General features: G+C 39.6%; 1 protein-coding gene across 2 annotated transcripts in view; it reads right to left on the bottom strand.

Moving 5' to 3' along the window:
- srgap3 (SLIT-ROBO Rho GTPase activating protein 3) overlaps nucleotides 1–25455 on the bottom strand; it is a 62132-nt gene that overhangs the window by 18305 nt on the left and 18372 nt on the right. For both annotated transcript variants that reach the window (XM_044167188.1, XM_044167198.1), the window contains exons 3-9: nucleotides 19567–19729; nucleotides 15102–15164; nucleotides 7564–7749; nucleotides 5000–5128; nucleotides 1383–1604; nucleotides 1128–1229; nucleotides 167–364 (exon numbers count right to left, since the gene is read on the bottom strand). In XM_044167188.1, coding sequence (XP_044023123.1) covers nucleotides 167–364; nucleotides 1128–1229; nucleotides 1383–1604; nucleotides 5000–5128; nucleotides 7564–7749; nucleotides 15102–15164; nucleotides 19567–19729 — 1063 coding nt within the window. The remainder of the gene's footprint in view (nucleotides 1–166; nucleotides 365–1127; nucleotides 1230–1382; nucleotides 1605–4999; nucleotides 5129–7563; nucleotides 7750–15101; nucleotides 15165–19566; nucleotides 19730–25455) is intronic.

The following is a 25455-nucleotide window of genomic DNA, read 5'->3' as shown; positions in this document are numbered from 1 at the left end:
AATATTCATTCTGTTCTAGTTTTAATTTAATTTCTATTTTCAGAGCATGTGGAAATGATGACTGATGGCTTGATTTTGAAAAGCAGTGCAAAGCTGGAGTTCATAGCAGGCTGGCAGCCATTAACAGTTTGGACCGATAGACGGATCAAAATCGACATGAACTCACTGAAAAGTAGAACATTTCAGTCTCCTGTTGGTTTGACCTCCTCTTGGCTACATTCAGCTTGCTCATGTAGGACTCGGAGGCCACAGACTTAATGGATTCTGTGGAGCGGCTGTGCTGGAAGGCATCCGACACGTCAAAGTCCTCTACAGTCAGCATGTCCTGCAGCGTTTGCATGGTGGCATCCAAGGTCTTTCTCACCTGCACAGATGGGGGGAACACAGAAAGGAAGGAAGATGACAAATGAGGCATCATATGTTACTCAGTCTTGGTCATATTTTCCTTTTCGTGAGAGTAAAAGCTATTTTCTTCCAAGACTTGGTGGAACCAAAATAAATGATGGCATTTTCAAGGGCAAGAGTGAGTGATTTACAGCACTAGCATATTTATATCAAAGACAAATTGACCTCTGAATGATAAATGACCTTGGATTGTACTGAAATGACACAAAACAGCATCCACTAAGAGTGTCTGGCAAAGATACAAATTGTACTTGAAATTACTGAAGAAGGCTTTTGGTTCAGGACTGAGATTGATAAACCTTATTTCCAGTAATGGCATGGCTCTTCCATTATCCTCCAGGGCACAAGACACGGGGAGACAGGGAACAGGCAGAACCATTGCCACAGGAGAGTCTAACAGGCCCTGGTTATTATCACCTCTATTTGCACTTTTGTGTCTGCAGCTCTTTATGAGAAAGTCTTTTCATCATAAAATAGACAATTTCATATGTAACTTCATAGAAAACACACGTCATTGGCGCTGTGACAATCTAAATATATTCTGGGCTCCCACAGGGCAAGGGTCATTGGAGAGTAATTGCAATGAGAACAGATGGTGATGTGGCCCTCCTACTTGGCTCTGAGGAAAAGGAGACAAGTCTTTCTGGTTTTGGGGGGTGGGGCTGAAGATTGGGGTGGGGTGGGGGTTGCTGGACAGACACATAGCCATCATAAATCCTCACCTCCTCATTCTCAATCTTTAGCGTAGCTAAGCGAGACTGCAGTTGGTGGTAGCGCATCAGGAGTTCAGTCTGGACAGGCTGCTGGGCGCTCACCTGGCACACCTGAGGAGGAGGAGGACACATGGGTTAGAAGAGACAAAATAGATCTGTCTGAAGTTTAAAGAGTTACTTTGTAAAAAAAAAAAAAAAAAAAAACTTCAGTTAGTGATATCAATGTTAAGTGATAAAAAAAATCTTGCATTTAAAGCATCTCACCTCATCTCCCATGTGTGGCAGGTACTCAAAGCGCATTGGAGGGCAGAACACCTGGTTATGCATATCCATGATCTTGTGCTTGTCACTGCGGGAATCCAGGTTGTCCACTGCATTCTCTATGATATCCAGTCCCTCGTGGCGTGATGTCTCCAAGTTGTACTCGGCAGATAAGTAGGTCCTGAAGGTGCGTGCCAAGCTAGCATGGTAGCCCAGGTCACAGCACTGTGGAGATAAAATATCAGATAAATAACCAGGAAAACACTTTGTAAATGTGGTAGTAGATGGAATGGCAAAGTGGAAGTCAAGAAATGTATGTCTGCTGTATGCGTTCTGAAATAATTAAGAGTAATTTAACACCAGGCTGAAACAGTGTTTCAATGTTTCTCTGGTTGAAAGTTTCAGATTTGTTGTGTGCTCTGTTGCACCTGTAACCACACCCAACAGTGATGTCATGGTATACTGTCCACACCGTGGAGTACACTTCTACATCACTGCAGCAATGGAAGGAAGTTACACCACTGGAAGCTAGTAAAAACTAGCAAAAGATTTTCAACTGGTGTTAAGTTGCACTTTAGTTTGACAAATCAATATAAATATATCAGGGAATGTGGAAGAATGTGAAAATGCACATTTCATTTGTAAAGTCTGTTAGTTTGAGCACCTTCCATCATGTTCAGACCTATTTAATGGACTAAATCCCAAATTACGTCCTGCTACTGGTTACCTTTCAAAAATAGAAGTAGAGTTCAGAGAGTTACAGGAGCTGGCACAGTAGGACACCAGGGATAATTACAGAGCCTTAGCACACAGAGCTGTATGAAAGAATCTAATTAAGTAGAGGATGGTAGTGAGGAGGTTTAGAGGGGGCTTGAGGCGACTGACAGCTCTGTGGATCACTAAGTAAACGCTCTTTAGCGATCTTTAGCACTGAGGAAGTAGTCTCTCTACTTTGGTGCACAAACCCACATTGCACCACTCAGTCAAAGTGGCTCAGTAGACTAAAGACTAAAGGGAGTAAATTAGCCTCTTTTTAAACAAGCAAACTGAGTGAGAACACATTCATATCTGCAGCAGCAGCCTGGAGGAGCAGATAATCAGGGAAGGAAGATTAGATACACTCCTTCAACCAAATACTGTTGACCACTTTGTTTTTTATATTCTCATCTTTCTCCTTAGAGCTGTGCAAACATACTGTAGGTGTAAATATACTGCATATAGAGTACATTAATATTGCAAATATTTACACTTTATTTCATGTTAAATATGCTGATGTTTACGTAGGCTGCATTTTATTTTGTTTTATTAAAGTCTACTCCTATTTTACCCACAGCAATAATACTTCATACATTTAATTGCTCTAATTTTAACTGTCAATCGCATGTAAGCACCACAATAGATGTAATACACGCATAACCACCATGTATGGAATTCTATCTCCATGAAGATAATTTAAGCTTAATCATAATACGCTTATTTTCCGAGTACAAGACTAAATATTTTATCATGAATATAATAGAGGTAGAATAAACTCAACACGTTGTTTGGAATTACACTTCAACAGTTTAAAGTCACTGATGCTGACCAACAAAGCTGATTCTTGCTGTGTGAACATCTGGTTTGATGTGTGGTGTGCAGTCGCTCTGACATGACAAACAGACCCTTTTTCCTCCTCTGCCCCGCTTTCTGGCAGCTAAACCAGTCATGCTCACAATCCAGCTCCCTGCAGCTCAGCAGGATTTGGGATGTCATGGACCTTTCAGTTTCAAGACACTGGATCCATCAAAGCTGCCCAGCAAAGAGGCTGGGATAGTCATGAATCGGGTTCTCAGTATGTCCAGATACCATGAAATATCACCATCATACTGCATATAGCAGAGACATACTATTCATGCTATTTCAACTGCAATTGTTTAAAATCACAAGTAATGTTCAGTAAATTATAGAAATCTCACTGAAATCATATCTTATCATGTCTGACCTGGAAAATGTGCATCTATCACTGTGGCTAATGCAGTGCCGTATAGTGGTCTGGCCTCAAGCAAAAATGTGACAAGAGGGAAACAGGCATACTGAAGGGCTGACAGGTTAACCTTGGTGTTAGAAATCTGAGCTTAATATTTAGGTTTTTGTTTGCTATCAACAGCCACAAAGCCCATTCACTGCCATTTGTCACGTAAACACTGCGACACAGACGTTCCTAACAAAGTAGGACTTTACGGGTTTTCACTCATCAACAGTCAATGACAAAACAAATTGATTGAATACAGTATGCAACATTGTAAAACACAAGAAAAAACACAACACACAAAATATAATTTTGTTAAGACATAACTTGCTAGCACAACTACCTATTATACATAGCACAGACTACAATAACTACTGTACATTAGTTCTGAAATATAAAACCTTTGATGAAGATCAGGAAAAATCTCAGGTCAAAGTGGGTGCCCCTTTGTGTTGGCTGTGTGTGTATTGCGTTAATAGTGGAACCGGAAGAAAATAACAAAACGGACAATGAAATATTGAATGACAATGAGATTAGAAAGCAAATAATAACACAAAGTCTCACCTCCCTGAAGAGGGAGCTGTATGTGTGCGCATCTAAAAGGAATAGATACAGAATGTTTCCAATGATCTTGTCTAAAATGTTCAAAACAGGCTTCTTCATCTTAACGTTCTTTCTGTTTGTCTGCAGTATGACTGGTGGTAGGTCACCTGGGGCTGAGAGCCCAGTGCCAACCACATTAACCGCATTCATGCCTGCATAAACAGAGCCTCTGCTCACCAGCTGACTTTGACTGGCTTCCAACCATTACTGGTTTGCTAAACAAAGTCATCCTTTTAAATATTGGTAATCAGACTTTCCAGCAGTGCTACTGGCCCATAATTTGAATAAAAGTGACTTATTTAAGTGTTAGATGTAGGTTTTCTGGAAATACAAAATAGGACTTATTATTAGAATTATTAGAATTATTGTAGGTAATAATGAAGGGAATATTATACATTGAGCTTGTAGAAACACACCCACAGCTTTATGACTCCTATGCTTCCTCTACTCTGACTAATGAAAGGAAGAGACCACAGGAGGAGAGACAATAGGTAGAGAGTGAGTGTGTGTCTTGGGTCGTGTTTTTTTTTAACTTGGTGACAGTTAGAGGCAAGTGATCACAAGGTACATGCTGTGTTTGTCCCGGCAAAGCTCCCAAAAGCAGCATCAACAAAAACAAATGAATGAGGATGAGACAGAGGACGAGGAGAGCGGGAGACTGAGCAGAAATCACTCTGTCAACACTGGTGGAGTCCTTTGAAATCATCAAAAATGTCCTTCTGTAGCTGCATGATACTACAGATTGCTGAACTAATTTTCATGTCAACGGCAGTCAGTCACCAGCATATCAGTGTTAAGTTTGTTGTGCAGAAATTAATAATGAAAAAAATATGGCAAATACATTTATTGGGGCTAACAGAGCAGCTTGAAAACAAACAGCTAACAGGCTGAGAGTGAATGAGACACAGGAACAGATGGTGAGAAAAGCGACAGTGCTGCAGAGTTAAATCAACATCAGACATCCCAGCTGAGAGATGTAAACAAACTCATGTGCCTAACGCATACTTACATCAATCATATCAGAGACGTCATGGATGTAATATTTTGCCACAACTGCATTTGTTGCTGCCAGGTTCAACAAATAGTCATTCCGGGCTTTTGTGCATTTCAGCTTATTCTCTGAGTACTTGGCTTGCCTCTGGGGAGGAGAGAAGAGACAGAGCAGATGAGGGGAAAAACCATCAGTGCAGGAAAATCAAGCAGTAGGGAGGGTTTGAGTATGTGCTCAGGCAGCTGCAGCTTTGGGACCATCAGAGAGGTAGAGATGGCAGGGAAAGTTTGGAGAAACAGGCTCTAGAGAAGCTGCCTCTAGATAGTAACGTGATAGTTAAGTGGCACAGCCAGGCTTGCATTTAGTCATTATTCTGTTTCTCAACACTTGAGTAACAGGCTGCAGAATGTGGATGCTGACATAGAAGCACTTAAAGAGGCTCTGGCTTTAGTAAGTTGTGTGGTTTTAAAATGTGTTTATTTTATATATACTGTATGTATGAAGTGTAAGTGAAATGTTGCATTAAAGGAAGATTAATAGCACTCTCATGTCTGTAAATATAGGCTGGAGCCAGCAGCCAGTTATCTTAGCTTAGCATAAAGATTGGAAACAAGGGGAAACAGCTAGCCTGGCTCTGTCCAAAGGTAGCAAAATGTGCCTACCAGCACCTCTAAAGCTCAGTAATTGACATGTTATATCTCATTTGTTTAATCTCATTTGTTTTTGTACAAAATCCGAAGTGTAAAAACAAGAAGTGGGCAGATTTTGTTACCTTTGGACAGAGACAAGCTAGCTGTTTCCCCCTGTTTCGACTCTTTATGCTAAGCTAAGCTAACCAGCTGCTGGCTCCAGCTACATATTTACCGTACAGATGTGAAAGTGGTATCTATTCTCTCATCTAACTCTCTCTAACTGTTCCTTTAAAACACAATTCTTAAACTATTTACACAGACTGCATATTAGTCTTAGTGTCTTTTTGTTCAATCATACAAGTTTAACTTACGTGGTTGCCTATCTGTGGGCCTGTATCTCCAGTGTGAAATCAGACAAATACACACAATTGTACTTTGTACTAAAGAATATAAACAAAATAACAGCATATTCCATTAAGTGATATTTGTACTGAAAAAACACAACACATTGATTTTGCAAACTTGTGCTTAACAGTATTGACAAAGTAGTTTAACATTAGCAACACAATGATTCAGACTTGACTCAAAGCATTTCTGTTGTTTGAAATACAACCAAAGCATCATTATTCTAAGCAGAGACCTTTCGCTCATTATTTGAATCGTTTGTTTGTACATTTCACTTCCAATTTCACAAAGCCATTATAATGCAAATTTCAGCAGTGGGTTAGAGGAAAAGAGATTAACTTATTTCTTCCTCTTCCTCCTCCAACCTGTTTGCAGGCTGAGTAATGAGACAAAAGCTTAGAAGCAAGACGCAGGTAAAAAGAAGAATATTTATCGCTGTGTTATAATTAGTGTTCAGTTCCCAAGCCAAGCAGCATCTCTGAGGATACCAGCCTGAGGAGGGAGAAACGCTATCATCCTGACAGTCTTTTGATTTCCTGCACCTGAGAGATAATGGGAGTTTCATTTGCATGAAGAAATTCCAGAAGAAGATCCCAAATAAAAAATGTATGGGAGCATCTAAAGTACAGTGTGCTCCAGAGACCACCAGCCCTACACTGCTGGCAGAGAAGACTTTACACAAACTAGGAATCTGCATAAGATGGAAAGACAGTTGGGTTATTGGCCTGAAATACTGCTGTTTGCTCAGTGCGTATCTGGCTGCAGACCTACAGTCTGCTCCTGAGAGTTTCTGACATTATATTCCTGTCTGTCTGCAGCTCTATCCTTCTCTCACTCTCTCTGAGTGAACCCAGCAAATAGAGCTGGTTCTCTATTTACAGAACTAGACTTGTCTAACCTCCTCATTCGGCTTTGAGGAGAAGCTGCTTAACCTGCAATAACTGATTTTTTAGTCAGAAGCTGTGAACATATATGTTGTTAGCAAACTTCCAAACACATCCAGCAGACATGGAGCGACATTAGCTTTTATTTGTAGTAACATTTCTGACCACCTGGCGGATGGAAGTTCAATATTCACTCTCCTTTTAGTTCTGTTCTTAGTCTCCGCTAACTCCTAAGGGAAATATCTGTCTCTAGCTGTTAAATGTGCTACTATGTTCACCAGCTAGTTGCTAACTTTGTCCATTTGTCATTTGGTGCTGGGCAGGTAGTGTGCAGTGAGTTTATAAAAACAGCTGCCTGCTGTGGCCAAAAATGACAGTATGAGAGTGGTGAGAGTGAACTAAAACAATTAAGTTGCAGGCCTGAAAACAAAAACAATTAGCTAAAAGAAGCTAAAACGCTATGTAGAGCTGAGAGGAACTGCAGATTTCAGTGATAATTCTCTGTGGGTTCTCACTATGAGCAAGCCTTTTTACATTAAACATAAAATTAAATGCATTGTTATTATAAAAATACTGTTTATAGCAGCTTTAAAAAAAATACAAAATAAATTTAATATATTTATATATAAACACAACACTATCCATCCTTGGGCATACTCACCTTCTCTTTCATCTTCTCAATTTTCCTGACGAAGCTGCGTCTTGGTTGGCGGTCCTCGTGGCGCTGGAGGTTAACGCTGAGATCTCCAGACTTGCTGAACTGCTTCTCCTCCTGCTTCTCAGCATCCTTCAGCTTGCTCTCTGCACTGATGCTCTCAGTGTGGTACATGTGGTATGTTTTCATCACCTGCAGGAGGAGAATCACAGATATTCAACAGATTGACCATTAAAGACCATTAAATCATCATCATATTTTACAACATAGGTCATTATAGGCTGAACTGATAAGATTTAAAGATGCTTCACTAGTTAGAAAAAGTGACAAATCAGAGGACACCCTGGTTTTATTAACAGTACATTCAGTAGTCCACAGACTGAGAAAAGCAAAAACACAGGCAACAGTTGCTTAGTGTGTCATATTAGTTTCAGCTTCTTAAATGTGAGGATTTTAACATTTTCCTTATCATATATGACAGTAAATTGAATTGCTCTGAATTTTGAATTGTTGGTCTGTCAAAACAAGCAAGCCATGGGCTCTGAGAAATTTTGAATGGGACTGTTTTCACTGTTTTTTTAAACATTTTATAGACTATTAAATGATTAAACGGTATTAAATGATTAAACGGTTAATCGAGAAAAATCGTCAGATTCATCGATAATTAAAATAATTGTTGCGGCCCTATATAAAATAATAAATAGTGAATAGACTCATGCTTTCTGCAGTGATACAGTAGAAAGGCTTCATTAGTATTTTTTATTATTTATTATTTTAAAGAGCCAGCCAGCCATAAATATGTAGTGGTGGCCACTGCTGGGAATTGTAAAAAGACTTGTAAACAAGCCCTGATTCAGTTCAGTCCGCTCACAGAAACTTTAAAAGAGGCTGTTTTTAAAGATGGATCGACTTGAGAAGGGAGTACTGTTATTATTACTCCACTATTGTCATTTGGCTGGTTTAACAAACGCAAATGCAAAAAAAGCAAACCACAAAGACACATTTGTGATTTTGTGCTCATATAACCATTCACACAACCACCCATACCTGTACATTGACTTACACAGCACTACTGTTGTACTGATACTGCCATATTCCCTCCCAGATGTTACCAACAATAATAAATAACTGGTGCATCAATTTGGGCATCAATACAGCGGTAACACGGATGTCACTACATGTGGAATATTTTAAGTGAAACCAGGGGCCCTGGGTTGTGTGTGTGGTTTAGTCTTGGCTGTCAAATCTTCAGCTCACCCCATATTCCCCTCCTCACTGTGGCTTTCCTGGCCTCTACATCAATTTTACAGTAACTCTTTATCACCCCAGGCTTGCTCATTTTCAGCTCTTTTGTGCAGCAGACTGACAGCATTGTTTTCTGTGTTCTCTGCAGTTACCTCTTCACTTTGATATCTACTTAGACACTCAGACACCCCACATCAACATGGTGATGAAAAGACTGTAGTGACAGAAAACCCTTGTTAGACAAGACAGAAGCATTCTGAGTCTTTCTTAACTCATCCCAGATGCTCACTGAGAGAGCCGCTCCTCTTAGAAGCCCATTTCTTAACCCTCGTAAAGGAACGTCCAGATGTGAGCTGCGTCTTCAAGCATCACAAGTACTCAGAATTTTCTATGAACAGGATGTAAGACAGTCAACATAAACAGTAATTTATTTGTTTCCTGTGACCAAGTAAGTAGTGCTCCCTTGGTGCTGAACTTGAGCAGTAGGGTTCCTTTTATCTCTCTGAGAGCTACTCATCAAAATCACATGTTTGCCGTTGGGTCACACGTAACTATAATCTTCCACTGATTTCCAACCCTGTGATAGTAATATTTACCAATGCTGCCACTTGAAGAGGATCTATTTATTCCCCTCTCTGTGCTGGAATAAATACGACTCCCCTCCAGGCGGTGCAGGACTTTTAGAACAATGAGAACAACAGAGTGACAAAGAGCTGTAAGGCAAACACCTGAAAATAAAACAAATAGATAGAAAAAAAGCCACTAGTCTATTCTCAGAGTGAGAAAGCTCGACATTGATGTAGCTACTCCATGAAGTGAGAAACTAGGCTAACACTCTGTTCCCCAGGCTGTCAAACCGTTTCTTTCGAATTCTTCTGAAAGCGTGCTAGATTTCCAGCCAATTTTGAACCATCTGACTACGAGGACCTGCAGCTAAAGACACAAAGTAATTTGCAGGAAGACTGAGCTTCAGCTGTGTCTACAGGAGGTGTGTGTATAGTTGGGTCCTCTGATGACAGCCTAGGGCTATTTAACTCCTGAGCAGTCTGGAGAATGGCTGGAGTTTTACATAATGAATGCAAGGCCAGACGTAGAAACTTGTATTCAACATGAATATAAACATTCTAGGGATTGAAGCCCCTGACTAATCACAACATCCCTCATTCGAGGGGTGTGTTTTGGATCATTGTCCTGCTGCAGAACCCAAGTTCGCTTCAGCTTGAGGTCACGAACAGATGGTCGGACATTATCCTTCAGGAGTTTTTGGTAGACAGAATAATTCATGGTTCCATTTATCACAGCAAGTCTTCCAGGTCCTGAAGTAGCAAAATTGCCCCAGACCATCACACTACCACCACCATATTTTTTTGTTGGTATGATGTTCTTTTTCTGAAATGCGGTGTTACGTACGAGTATTTTCCCAAAAGTCTTGATGATCCCCAAGACTTTTGGGAAAATACTCTGTGGACTGACGAGACGACGAGTGGACGACTTTTTGGAAGGTGTGTGTCTCATTACATCTGGCGTAAAAGTAACACCGCATTTCAGAAAAAGAACATGAATTACAACAATTCTGCAAAGATGAGTGGGCCAAAATTCCTCCACAGCGCTGTAAAAGACTCACTGCAAGTTATTGCAAATGCTTGATTGCAGTTGTTGCTGCTAAGGGTGGCCCAACCAGTTATTAGGTTTAGGGGGCAATCACTTTTTCACACAAGGCCATGTAGGTTTGGATTTTGTTTTCCCTTAATAATAACAACAACCTTCATTTAAAAACTGCATTTTGTGTTTACTTGTGTTATCTTTTAACTAATATTTAAATTTGTTTGATGATCTGAAACATTTAAGTGTGACAAACATGCAAAAAAATAAGAAATCAGGAAGGGGGCAAACACTTTTGCACACCACTGTATATGTGCTTCCCAACTGTGGTCATTGAAAAAAAACTTATGTTGTGACTCGAGTAACAACCTCAATGCCACTGTTATAGTTTATCACTATCCAGTTAGAACATTAACTCAGTTCAACCCTGACATCTAAACCACATTCTTAGTAGTTAAAACAAAGGTGACTGTTAAAAAAGCTACCCAAACTATCGGCAAGTATCCTCTGCATTGCAGAGCTACATTTTGGACCACTTACCACAGTGTGCCCATGAAATTTTAAAGCAAACCGTACAAACATAAATGTAAATTATGAAGTGAATGGACAAACCCTCCTTTCAAATATAATATATTTGATATATAAATATATGGTGGGTGAAGCGTGAGCAAGGACATAAAACATGAAGAAACACAACTCTCTCACAAAAATATGCCAGAAAGAATAAAAAAATGTTTATTATAACATTAGATACAAATTAGGCAAAACATTTACATTAGAAAAGCAACTTGATTAGATATGAAGATATTTTTTAAACAGACCAAATGATATTATGGACTTTTTTTTTTGTTGAGAAAGTTAAAATAGACCAAGTGTGCAAAAAATATCAGATTTTTGTTATTTGATCTGAAATTTAAAAATCGGATAAACTAATGCTGAAGTTTTTTTCCCAAATGTGCAACAGCTATGATATTTTGATATTTCTTTTTTAGCACTAACATGCTGTGAGTAAATACATACTGCTGAGAAAATGAATGAATGATTACAAATGGATACATGAATGAATGAATGAAAGCTACACCAGCAACCGGGCCTGAGTGAGAGATTTTCAGTGTTGTTGTTAACAAAAGAATAACCGTGTATGAGACTGAAGAGCAGATATCAGAAACAAGGTGGTGGATCACAAAGATAAGATAAGCTGAAGATTTATTGATCCCAGTGGGGATATTAAGTTGGTGTCGCAGGAAATTAAAACAGATTCAAGCAAAGAAAACTGAATTTCACAGAGATATGTTGCGGAAAGCCTATTTCCTATTTCTCATTTCAGGTTTGGTATTAATGACAAGCCACAGACAACATGATCTTCCCTCTCACTAATACTCCTGCTGCAGTGTCATACATTAAACAATATTTGAACAATAGCTTCTGCCCACAGTCTTACATCTCTCCCTTACCTCTCACTGAGCAGCCAGGGATCCAAATGGGATTTCACAGTTTTCTTTCAGCAAAATTTGTTTTGTTGGCAGCCAGTGAAAACTGTTGGAAAATACCACAAGGCCATCACCATGTGGCTACGCTATTGATTTAGCTATTTCTGTACAATCAAATACTAACAAGGGTGCAGCCATGAAAAACAATACTTTTTCTGTCCTCCAACAGACAGCATTACTGCTGCGTGAGGGTCGTGGAGAGGTGAATTCAGATCGGCCACTTAAATACTTCAAACTTCTATGCCTGTCTGTGCATCATCAAACTTTTCCATAGGTTATGATGGTAACTCCTTTCATATAAATTATGCCAAGTCAGCTTCATTTGTAAAGTTGTTAATTACAGTTGGTCCCAAGGAGCTTCAAAATGGCAGCATTATGAGAACAACAAATAAAAAAATGTCAAATCTAGAGCCTCACTGAGATTAATAAACACAAAAGTCATTAAAGAAAAAAAAGAATAAGAAACCATGCGAAGAGAGGCCAAAACAGGGGACCCCCTTTAAGTATGGTCACGATGCCACGGATAGTTACAGCGAGAAAACTATTTATTAAGTGTGAAAATGTATGTGCTTATTAACTAGCATGAAATTATTAGTTTTATAGAAAGTGAATTTGTGTGGTGGCAGCAATACATTTTCCACCTTAGCTGTGAAGTTTCACACAACTCCCACAATCCTCTTCTCATATTTAGAAAGAACGAGGTTATATGTCAACATTTGGATTTTTAATTTTCAGCCAGACTGCAGCTGAGGCCAAGTAGAGCATGAGAAGAGGGAACATCTGAGTTTTATTATGCAGCATCGTCCTCAGCCGGAGAGGAGAGAATGGGTGAAACAGATATATAGTAAAAAAATATATAGAAGTATACAATAATGATGTGTTTCCATGTGTTTCTGAACTCCACAGTGAACCTGTAATACACCCTGACACTGGAAACCAAACTGGAAATAGCTGGCAGGCATAACCTTTTGAAAAAGGACAATAATTGCATTTTCATTTATTAACATATAAAGTAACAAAGTGTAGAGTACAGCAGCCTCAGTCTTTAAAGGTATTTGATCAATAACACAGTCCTTTTAAAATGCATATGCATGTAATTAACATGCACTTTTGATAATCACATGGTCCCCATAACACTAGCCTGTTTCAGCGTCCAAATGTACAGATGGCAGGATCAGGGAGAGTTGCCAGCACTGCCTTTTGGTAGTTTGACTCTCATCACATTGCAGAGATGAATAAGTCATACAAGGCAGCTTTGCCATCTCTTCTCTTTCACCTCAGGGGGCAGAAGACTGCTGAAGTTGCCTGGAGCTTGTCCAGTTTTGGGCACTAAGCCTCCCTCAATAAGAATCCGTCTCTGTAAAAATGCAGCATGTCCACCATTACAGCATGTCCTTATCCCTGACATACACTCATCTATCTGCAGGGTTTCCTGCAGGAAATCCTATTATTAACAACTCAGTTCTTCAGTTCTGACAAACTATTGTACAATAAATACAACACAACAAACAGAAATAACAAAAGTAAAAAGACAAAAAAAATGCAGATACAACAATGTTAAAATTTATCATAACTCAAGATTATTATTATTAAGTTATCTGACAGTGTTATAACAACACAGTTTGATATACTGACAGCAGCAGAGAACATGTGGGCTTGGGAGACATGCTGCCTTCATTAATACTGCCCTCTTATTATGTTCTACTGATATTTGACCGTAAAAGCTCAGTTGAAACTTGAATCTAAATATAATTCATAAACACGATAAAACATTAATCATGTGGGATGTTTCTGGGCTAAAACCAAACATTTTGGCTATAAAGTATGACAGGAAACATCCATCCATACATCCATTCAGCACCATTTTTATATTAAAACACATGGGAAGCAGCTGCAGGATGCCCAAGAGCGGGTCTCAAAAAAAAGAAGCCTTTTGAGCTGTGCAAAAGCTGAGAGAAAAAATGTATCTTTTTAGAGGAGTGAATGACATAGACTACCTTTTTCTCAACCGACAAATCACAATGAAGCAGAATGTAATCTACTTATTATTCACCTCTCTAATGATCTCACAGTCGTGTGTAAGGCAGGCAGGTTTTTCACAGGCCTCCACAGAGACAAGCAGTGATGTGACCCCCAAACAGGACATTTCTTGCAGATAAATGTGGTGTTCCATTTCATCACTTACATCTGCCCCAGTCTTTCTCTCGCTTATCATCAAGCATCATCATCATCATAATGCCATTTGTACTAAGCAGGTATACAATACATAAAATAAATGATTGAGAAATTAGTCAAATAATAATTTAATATACAAAAAATCTGATGCATACTCAGTGAATTTAAAACCCTGAATATTTTTCCAACTTGACCTCATAACCAAACAGGGGAAAAAATCTATATAAAACATCAATTGCAAATATTTTATGTAGCCACATTCTCAGGAGCTTTTTGGAAAGCAAATTCATTGGCCTTTAATCTACGAAGGTTATAATGTTCAGTTTTTGTTTGGACCCATTTTAGAGAGGTGTTGATTCAACTTTTTGGCTGCAGTTTGTGGTGTGGTTGAATTATGTTGCAGCATACTGAGATGTGTTTCTTATATTATGTCCAACCCATTTCTATCAATGAGAGAGAAAATAATAAACCCTCTCAGTATTATGCAATACAATTCAGCAGCACCTCCAAAATGACCATGATGTTGAATCAACACCTCTATCACCTTTTGACAAAAACTGAACATTATAACCTTCATGAAGGCATGATTTATTTCATGGCTGTTGTATTGCATTAGTTTTAGTTAGCCGTACCTAATAAACTGGCAACTGAGTGTATAATAGACATAGGTGGTCTGACAGCAGTCTTGTAATAACAAGGACAGAATTAAATTAACTCCAGCATGTGCACGGCAGTGGGACTTGTATTTGCTTTACTTGTACACATGAAAAGTCTAATTTTTCAAAAGAAAAAGCACTTTCATGTAAAAACTAAAACTATTTCCCATTGGACCCTCAACAGCCTAAAAAGAAAGTATTAAGAAAGGAAAGCACATGTATTTCAGAATATTCAAAAAAGAAAGAAAGGGAACAAAAAAGAGAAAACATGAAATAAAATGTCAGAAAGACAGAGAGAGGAAAAAGAATGGGATGAGCTCAGTGATGAGATAAAGCGTAAGAGATCGATCTGTTGGAGTCACAGTGTATTACTTACAGTGTAGAGTTCATTCGTCACCTTCACCAGCTCCTCGTGCATCTGGATCCCAATGTCCTTGCTCTGAAACACAGCAAGCAGGAAGAACAGGGGTGAGAGAACAAATAATGTTTGAGCCTTCAGCTGAGACCTGTTGGAAAAAACTCAATCAGTTATGGTGACACTACGACTTTGGTGTGTCATAGTGAAGTATCTCGACAACTATTGGATGGATTGCCACCGAAATTGGTACAGGAGGACGAATCCTACTGATTTTGGTGAATCCCCGACTTTTTATCTAGCGCAGAATTCCCACTTGTCCAACACTTCAATTTATGAAAAGAGACCTCTAAAATGAACAATTGACACTTTAATACTCACCAGAGGATAAATCCTGTCCATTTAGGCCTTTCTTCTTGTGCTAATTTGGATTCCTGGAGTGTTACTGTATGAGTATAACAGCCTCACACGTTACTTTTTAGCAACGCTCTAATAGAAGACTTTGAATACCACAACAATTTCCGCACAGAAAACAATAGGAAGGCTTACATGAACATAGAGCGGAGTGGGGGAAGATATCCTGACTGAGAATGTTGTCATAATTGTTTTTATTTGTCATGAATGTTCTATTAAGTAAAAATTATTTGATTCTAATTTTATTCTCTAAACTTTGAAACTGCAACCAAAAGCACAGCCATTTCCCAACTTCTTCCAGCTCAAACATGAAACAGACTGCATGAAGAAATTATTAGAACTATGGAGGACACTGCTTTCAAAAATTAATTACTACTGAGGGTCACAAATCAATTGTACAATGTACAAGCGATGGCAGTGTTGTGGGGCTTTGAATTTCTTAGTGCAGTTAAGTTTACATGATCACAATAACTTTTTAATTACACACAATTACAGTATTTCTCTACTGGTTGTTGAACAGCAAAGACATGTAACTGTGTGCAATACCACATGCACATTTAGTTTCCTGTGATTATAGCACGATACATCACACTTGATAAGTCCATTACCTGTGTGGGTGCATGTGTTAGGTGTGTCAAGGGGTGAAGACAATGTGTGACATCCTCTGACAAAGAAAAACACTGAAGAGATACAGCAAGTGCCTCATGAAGCCGCACAGTTAATTCTTCTTACAGCTTTTAATACACATGCACCTTTACTTTTTACTTTTCACTGCACAGCACGCATTGTGAACAAAAACATGGCACACCTGAACTGGAAGGAAAAATAAGAACATCTGTTTGTGTGGGAGAGATGGATAAAGCCTTCATTTAAAGACTTCGAGGTGGGAAAATGCACCAACAGCCCTAGCATATCTCAGTGTGATGGTCTGACACATTCAAAATAACAGAAGCAACACCTCTTCTAACTTCACAGAGTTAAAGGAAGTTGTTATTTTTGAACAAGGGGCGATACAAAAAACATCCTCCATACAATCATAAACAGAAAACTGTATGGTCTCCCTGCTATTGTGACAGTTTTCCACAACATTAATATTTGTTACCATTGCTAGTCGTCTTTAATGTTACCAAGTAGTGGTGAACTCACAAAACTCACAGTTTGAGTTACATCATAATTCTCTGTTTCAGTTTGTTTTGGTAATTTTCTACAAAACATACACATTCAAGACAAATTCAGACTTTTGAATCTTGTGTGTTAGTCATACAGTAGGTGTAATGTCTGTAATGCCTGTAATGTCGACCGTATGTGCAAGCGTTCTCCAGCCAGCTGTAGCAGCCCAGTTTAATTCCACCATCTAATTAAATATTCTGATGTTTGGCTTTTGTTTTCTTCTGTCTGCCTGAAAGTGTCACCACAGCTATGAGAGCTGAGAGCATTTTGAGCCATAAACATTACAGTATATATACACAAAGTAGCCAAGGGTATTTACATTTTATGACATGTTTTTAGAAGAAGCGGAACCCCATTAAGGTGGTGAAGTTTAAAAAGAACAGGCCACCACAGTGCCAAAGCCCACCCCTGAAACTTTTGATTATTATTCCTGCGCAGGTAATTGCAAGAAGCTTTAGTGGCTACAAACTACAGTCTTTCACAAAGCCTAGTTGCTTGATGAGTGAGACTAAATAATGTAAAACGCAATTTTGGGCTACAGTAGACAACATGGACGCTGACTTAAAGGGAATAAAAATAAGATTGCAAAAACATTAAAACAAATCAAACTTGCCAGTCAGTTATCATTTACAGGTGATGGACGGGAAGGAGAAACTGTTGAAAGTGAAGGTCAATAAAATGAGACCATGAGTAAAACAATGACACTTGTCAGTTGGAGATTGATGCATACAGCTAATTAGGTTAGACAGGTGGGCTGTTGGTGTGCGGCTAACAATAGCTGATGTCTCGCATGCTGCATACTAAAGTGCACAGAGTGTGATTTGCTTTAAAATATGGCAATAACATTTAAAAGAGTAAAAAAATGTTCTGTAAACCCCCTGTGCTCACTGCCTTTGTGTCAATAGCTGACTCATTAATTCTGGTGCAACACAGTGACTCAGCAAGATGCATAATGGCCACTACACATATGAATCATTATGAGAAGTATCATTTTCTGTCTGATCAATATAACAAGGAGGAGCTGTGCTGAAAGAAAACCTCACTACACCTACTGTATATAGACAATGACTAACTGAACAAAGACAGGCAATTTACTCATGCACACACACACACAAACACACACCAACTCCAACCACACCTACCAACTCTTTGAGGGATTCATAGACAGATGAAAGTTACCATTTATTTCCACACCCTGCTCGGCTATAATAAATGTTCTTGAAAAAACTTGCTACTGCTGAGTCAGAAACTTAACTTATCATCAAAGAGAGAAAAAACTAATTCTTGCTCCAACAGTTCTTCACAAAACTAAATGTACACAGACGAGATAAAACAAAGTAACCTTAGTAATACAGGAGGGACTTGTTGTTTTTACTCTGTTTTTATCTGGAATGCAGGCATTAAGTCCTACTCAAGCAAGCATCAGACTGAATGTGATAAATGGGGAAAATCCTCAGAGGGCTCCGGCAGCTGGTGAATGGCATCTGTATGCATCAGTGGCTCTGAAGTGAGACAGACTGCAGCATGTACTGCAGGGGCTCAGGGGGAGCAGGGGGGGTTCAACCAGCGAGTGAACGACTGTGATGCAACACAGTGTAAGCGCCGTGGCAGGTCATACTGTAACAGACCTTATAGTAACCCTCTGAATATACATTCTTAAAGTCTTTTCTCTATGAAAGGCAAAAAGTAGCACATCTGCACCTAATTTAATTTATTAATTTATTCTCTTTGCAATTCATTTATATTGAGAGTCATGTAGCATCGAGCAGACAGCAGGGAAACACTGCCATCTGTACATTCACATATGCCACTCCTACTGTAACTGCATTTTATTAGAATTTTCTGGGAATATTCAGTTCTTTGGAAATATATAGCTCTGATTCATAATTGGTCTAAATTTAAGTTCAACCAAAAAACAATCAGCAATCAACATATTGAACATAATAAATTAGATAATAAATACAATAGATCATTAATATTCCCCCTATAGGTCACAGTTTTGGTAGATGTTTGTATGTCAAACAAGCCCCTTGATCAGGTTTTTGTCAACAGCTGTACTTTTTGTCCTTGATCACCTTGTCATGTACAACATTCAATCATCCAAAAGCTCTTTCATTTCAGTTTAACATTTTCAATTTTCCATGACGTTTTTGATACATTATTTATTGCCTCCCAATATGTCTGCCAGCAAGCAGCAGCAGAGTCATCCATTCATACTTTCAAATATAGAGAAAACTACCTGAGGGCACCTGACTTAAAAAGGATGGAGTGTTTCTCCCTTTTCAGCTCTGGCACTGCTTCTCACAAACACAGGCATCCACACATGTATAGCACACACACACACACACACACAGACACAGACACAGACACAGACACAGACAGACAGACAGACAGAGTAATATCTGAATGGAGCCTATGAGGCAGAGTGGAGCTCACCTACAGGAAGGCCTGCAAGGTGAAAACAGGCTTCTGATGTTTGGATAAGACCTCAGTCATCTCTGCTATGTGCTGACATTGAGCCAAATGTTGCTCGCACTAGTCAGGGCTGTAGGGTGTTGGGTCAGGGGGTCTCAGCTTCACTTTTCCCCCATGCTATTTTGACTGCTCTGCAGGCCAGACAGAACTCATTCACCTTCTACTACCTCCGTATGGGCTGAGACAGAGCTCAAAGCACAACATTTCTTTGGGCTTCCATCAGTTTGTATGCTAGGGCCAAATTGAAGCCAAAAAGTAGAGAAGTAGCTTTCATTTCAGCATTGTATCAAGTTGCAAGTTCAACTTTATAATAAAGGCAAAGCAAAATTGCTTGGTATTCGTAGTGTCCTTCTAACTCTGACATTTTGTGCACTGGTGATAAGAAAGTAGCAGTAAACAAAGAGGGAAGGATGATAGTCTCACTGACCTTCTTGAACAGGCGGATGACGTCCTCGCTGATCTGGGCCAAGCGGACAATGACATTGTTGGTGTAGATGTCGCTGAGGGTGGCATGGTCACGGCTCTCTCGTCTCGTCTGGTTCAGCACCAGGTACCAGCAGTTTACTGAGGACAGCAGGTGCTGGTCTTTCCTGAACAGGAAACAGGAATACAAGACTGAATATCTCCCAGAATAAAACCAAGTCTGGATAATATGGACAGGTGGTAATGTATTTTTTTCTGGTCATTTGCTTAAATAAACATGTTAGCACAAGAAGTACAATCCCAGTTTAAACTAAGTGTGTTTGTGTGTGTGTGTGTGTGTGTGTGTGTGTGTGTGTGTGTGTGTGTATGTTTAGCAGGTAAAATGTTGTTTATATTAGCATTGATATCAGTAAAAATAATATAAGCTAATATTTACAAACACAAAATACAACTGAGGCTGATGGAAATGTCATTAGTTTTGCAGATATTTGGTCATAAACCAAAGTATTGGACAAAGTCAAATTTTGACCTGATGATGGCACTAGATGAAAAGTTAAGGGATCACCAAAGTTATTAGAATTCATCATGCGGGGGACATGAAGGACATGTCTGTACCAAATTTCATGGCAATCTATCCAATAGCTGTTTGCATTTCACAAAAAGACACGAATCAACCTCATGTTTGCGCTAGAGGAAAAGTCAGGGGATCACCGAAGTCAAGATGACTCATCCTCTGAGGACCACGAATGTTTGTCCAAAATTTGATGGCAATCCATTAAATAATACCACAATGTTTCCTTCTTTCTTCTCTTTCTCGATTTCTGCCTCAATGAATGTCTTCCTCACTCCATCACCTCCTTTTTGTCTTCCACCACACTCCAAACAGTGCTACGGTCTAGTAAGGAATCAACTTGTTAAATGTATAATGCTGGTGACCGTAATGATCCGGAGAGTCATGGGCCCTGATTGCTGCATAATCAGTTTAAACTGTCTCCGCCTCGGGTGCTTTCAAACAGAAAGACCAAGGCACATAGACATCGTACCAGACCCACAAACACACACACACAATCTCTTCAAACCCATACCCTTGTCTGGATCCTATCTGAGCATTAATCAATCAACCAACCAACCCCGAGGAGGAGGCAAAGAGAGAGAGAGGGAAATGAGAGTAAAGCAGGGAGAGAGCCAGAGCAGGGTGAGGGATAGGGTTTCACTGTGGAGCAGAAAAAGGGATGAGCAGCACCAACATCAAAGAGCCCCCCATCAGAGAGCTTCCATAATGCTAATCACATCTAATGAAGTTGATATCTAGCTACTCCAGAGTGCTTTCCCCATTATTCCTTTACTTAACTCTGCCCCTAAACGCACTTACATCAGGCTGACACCAGCATATTGTTCTCATAACATCAGTGCGGGGTAGAAAACAGGATGGCATGTATAGTAAACCTCATCTATCCAATTTTTACTGGGCCTGCTTCTTCAGCGTTAGATTGAGAATGGTGTCCCGAGATGCACTTTGTCTGAAAGGCGAGTCAATTAATTTGCGTTTACAGAAGTGTAACGGTCATTTGAAAGAGTTGAGTAAATCCAGCCAATAAATCCATGGCACATTTAAGTCTTGCAATCAAGAAGTAATAATAAAATTATTAAATTGGACAATTTGCTGTATCAAAATGAGATGAACCCAACTGACAGACTATGTAAAGGATGGGTAGGACTTAGTAATAAACGACCTAATGTAGACCAAATTCTCCTTCACTCCTCTGGGATGGCCTATTTCTACTGTCTCACCATCACTCATTTTGTACTAGTTCTGCTTGACTGACCTATCTGCCTTTAAGGGACACAGCTCCTTGGTGTATAATTGCTGTTTGTGGTTGAGATGTTTAGGGAACAAGCACCTCTCCTCTCTGCTAATACCTAAAAGTGGTCAGAGATGCTTCATCATCACATCAAGCACACTCAGGTTCCTGTTTAAGTCGATTTTTTATCCTCCACAGCTTTCTGCCCAAACACTGTTCTCTGTGCACTAGAGGTAAATCCTTGGCCCTCCTCTGATGGTTAAACATGCTTTTGGACCTGCAGTCCCCAATATAATACTGCTGCTAAATCTGCTGCTTAAGTCACTTTTTTCTTTTAGTTTCTAAGGTGTTCACCTTTACTGGAGTATCAGGTTATTTACTTTTTGTGCCACACTTTGAACATTAGAAAGTAACCTACAATTTTGGAATTTATAGGCCTTAAGGGTATTTGATCTGCAGGAATATATACACAAAACCCCAATTATGTTCATATTGCACTAAACAGAACTAAGTCTATAGCAATGCTAGTGCCTCTGTTAGGCACAGCAATGCTTTGAGCTAAATGCTAACATCAGCATGCTAACATGCTCACAATAACAATGCTAACATGTTGATGTTTAGCAGGTATAATGTTTATCATGCTCACCATCTTAGTTTAATGAGTTAGCATGCTAACATTTGCTATTAGCTTTGCAGGTATTTGGTCATCAGCCAAAGTAGTAGTTGACAAATTAAAATTTGCCAACTTCATGGCAGCACAAGAGAAAAAGTAAGAGGATCACTACAGTCAATAGGATTCATCATCTAGACATATTTCACTGGATAAATGAAAATTTTGACCTGCTGGTAGCGCTAAAGAAAAAGTCAGTGGGCTTCATCCTCTGGGGACCATGAATTGCTGTACAAACTTATTTTGACAATCCCTTCAATAGTTGTTGAGATATTCCAACTACAGAAGACTTAGCTTTGGAGTTATCACTACCTATTCTTACATGAACTTCAACTTAAAATTCTTCAAACTGAATTTGACAGTTTAATTAAAAATGTATAAGGATGACAATTTGGGGGTGGGGGGACTCAAAATTAAGCAATAAGAAGGCCTGAAAGTGGTCAGGTATGTAGTCTTAATCTCAGGGTTAACGCCTTGAAGACAGAAACAGTCAAAGGACCCAAGATCTCTTTTTCCCCAGTTGCTGTCCTCATTTCACAGGAATTAGGAGCAGAAGGTCAGTAATTAGGCCTGTGTACCAGCTATACCTCTAGGAGCTGAGTATTTTAACATAGTAATAAATGTAGCTCCTCGACTTGTTTTATGGGACAGAGTCACTACCTTTTCTATACCGGCTCTTATTCAGACGCCTATCTATCACAAAGGATCGACTTCAGCATGCAGTAAAACTCATTCTTCCACCTCTACTATGTACCCACCTCTCCTCGCTAATTTCCTGTAAAAGGCTGAGTATCAGTCAACAGCCTGCGGCCAATTAATCTAGAGGTCTTCAAAAGGGTTGGTTTTGAACGGCTCCATGAACTCGGTATTTATACACAGGATATCATTAACATGCAGAAAGGCAAACGATGAGCTCTGAGAGTCTCTAGAGAAGTGAGAAGGAAGAGGAGGAGGAGAAACGAGTGCAGCTTTCTGGCATCCTATTACATCTGTCTCATCCTGCAAAGCACTGACTGACTGTCTCCATGGTTTTTACAAGGTCTGCACTGCCTCACTGTCCCTGTGAGGCAGATACATACATGCAGTATAAACTGTGAATGCATGGAGGAGCGTGAAGAAGATCAGCACAGAGACAGTGGAAGTGAATAGGGATACAAAGGAGTGTATGGTTGGAGAATACTGCAATAATCCTATGATTCAAGGATAAACTGATGGCAAGCTGTTTCCATAATGTGCATACCCTGAGCAAGTAAGCATTGTAAAGAACAGTGCACATGCTTTAGTCATGGTTGCACTGGATGCCACCATCTAATCACCCAGAGCCTACGATGTGTCTGAGCCAGGATTTCCAGAAGGAAGTGTGTACTTATCAAACCAGAACTCGGCTCTGTGAAGGCCTTTAATCCCCTCCACACTGACTGCCTGCTGCTTATCAATGAAACAGCCAAGGAAAAAGAGACAGAGCCAAACACAGTTTCAAAAGACAAGGGGCACGTGGGCACATGCCGCCAGCTTTACCATTCAAATTTGCTTTGCCCCCATTTTCAGGCAGGGCTTCAATATGCTACATTGCTGATTTGCACATCATTTAGTAGTTTTTTTCCTTTTCTTGTGAGGAGACACACTGCCAACATTTGATAATGCACAGCTGCACAGACACAGGGGCCGGAGCAGAGCAGAGCACAGTGCAGCATCAATGGCGAGGAGAAAGGGTTTGACAAGATCTGAAAAATAAACTGCAAAACAGCTAATCTATTGATGCTGTACATGCTGACTTCCACCAGATGGATTTGTCAACCTGACAAGAGCAGGGAATCAACTGCTGTGTTCAAACAAATCAAGCATATAGTTTAACCTTTTACACTTTTGCCCCTCAGAGCTCCCGAGAGCAGCCGTGGTTCAACAACATAGTTACACAAAATGGGACTAAATCTACAGCTATTGTCACAAGGCCACAAAGCACCATCAAAGCATCTGGTACTATCGTACAGCAGCATCGTTCTTCATAATTATATCATAACTAAAGCATTGCATCACACTTTTTCATAGCAGCTCTTTAAAGACAAATATGTACTGGACACAGGCTGCATCGCACTCAACTGTTCATAAAAGAAACATGCTGGAATATCCGTTAATACATTTTCAAAGCTGTGCCCTGCTGACCACAAAATGAACAAAGCCCTGTCTTATCTCTCCCAGACAGGTTATTCTCCATATCAATACTGCATGCCTTTCTAATGGTGCTATGTTACGTCTGAATATGTATGACAGACAGATGATACCAATCTGCTCTAATTTGATGGGGTACATTATAAATCCCATTCATGATATACCCTGAAACGTCTGCTCCATAATTAAAATCAAGTTAGCTGTTGTCTCTGAGGAACTGTGAACCAGTAAGAGAAAGAAAGTGGTGCACTATCTGGCACAGCAACTGCAGCATGGAGCAGCTAAGTAATTCTTCAGTGTGTATTTTCACTGTGGCAAATGAGGTAAAGTGGAAGAGCAAAATGATCCTTGGTCGGGTTGCTGCGGTGTAGCTGTAGCTGCAGTAGCTGTAAATCACAGTGGCATTTAGCTTGCTAATGAATCTGCACTGGAAGGGTTCAGCCAACAGACTCTCGGCTGTGATCCAGCACATATGTAAGTCTGTCCTGGTCAAGATGACTCTATTTCACTGCTCTGTTTAGATGTCCCTCAAAAACATAAAGGTATAACTAGGCACAAGATGCTAGGCTGCTTCTGAAAGTAGACCTCTGCAGTACATCACAGTTTGCAGAGCACAACTTTTATTGCAATGAAAGATGGTCATAGGCATGTTGAAGGATGTTGGGAAAGGGATAGCTCAGATGTGTTATATCAGGTGAAATACCAAGTCAAAGATAACAAAGACAAGACCAAAAGCAACTAATGTGTACACAAAATAAAGAGGCTTAAGGGCTTAAAATGGTTTGTGTGTTGTTGATGTTGCATGGTTGGGCTTTATGCCAACAAAAAACAAAAAGTCTTTTTATTGGACAAACAAAGTGTTTTTCTTGCCTGGGCCCATTTGGTGTTTTGGTGGCTCGCCATGAACTTAACTACACTAAAGTGGGAAGAAAAGCACAGCAAAGGGTGTGTCACAGCTGATTACCAGGATTTGTGGTTGCCTGCCTGCTCAGACCAGGAGTGCAAGGCACAAGGTGCAATCATGTTATAGCTTCACCAAAAGCTGAAAAAACCCACTCTGAATGATATACTCATCAGTTTGAATTCAAAGTACCCTGTATTAAGGAGGAAATAGTAAAATACTTTATTGATCCCAGGGGGGCAACTCTTTCATTTCAGCTGCTCACTATCACATCAATGCACACTTACGAATAGAAGGAATAGAAGTACTAAGCAAATCAAAATATAATATGCTATAATAGAGGTAAGATAA

The sequence above is a fragment of the Siniperca chuatsi genome, linkage group LG2 (assembly GCF_020085105.1).
Source record: "Siniperca chuatsi isolate FFG_IHB_CAS linkage group LG2, ASM2008510v1, whole genome shotgun sequence".
Lineage (NCBI taxonomy): Eukaryota > Metazoa > Chordata > Actinopteri > Centrarchiformes > Sinipercidae > Siniperca > Siniperca chuatsi.
The sequence above is the reverse complement of the archived record's forward strand: the minus strand, read 5'-3'. Positions and strand labels throughout refer to the sequence as shown.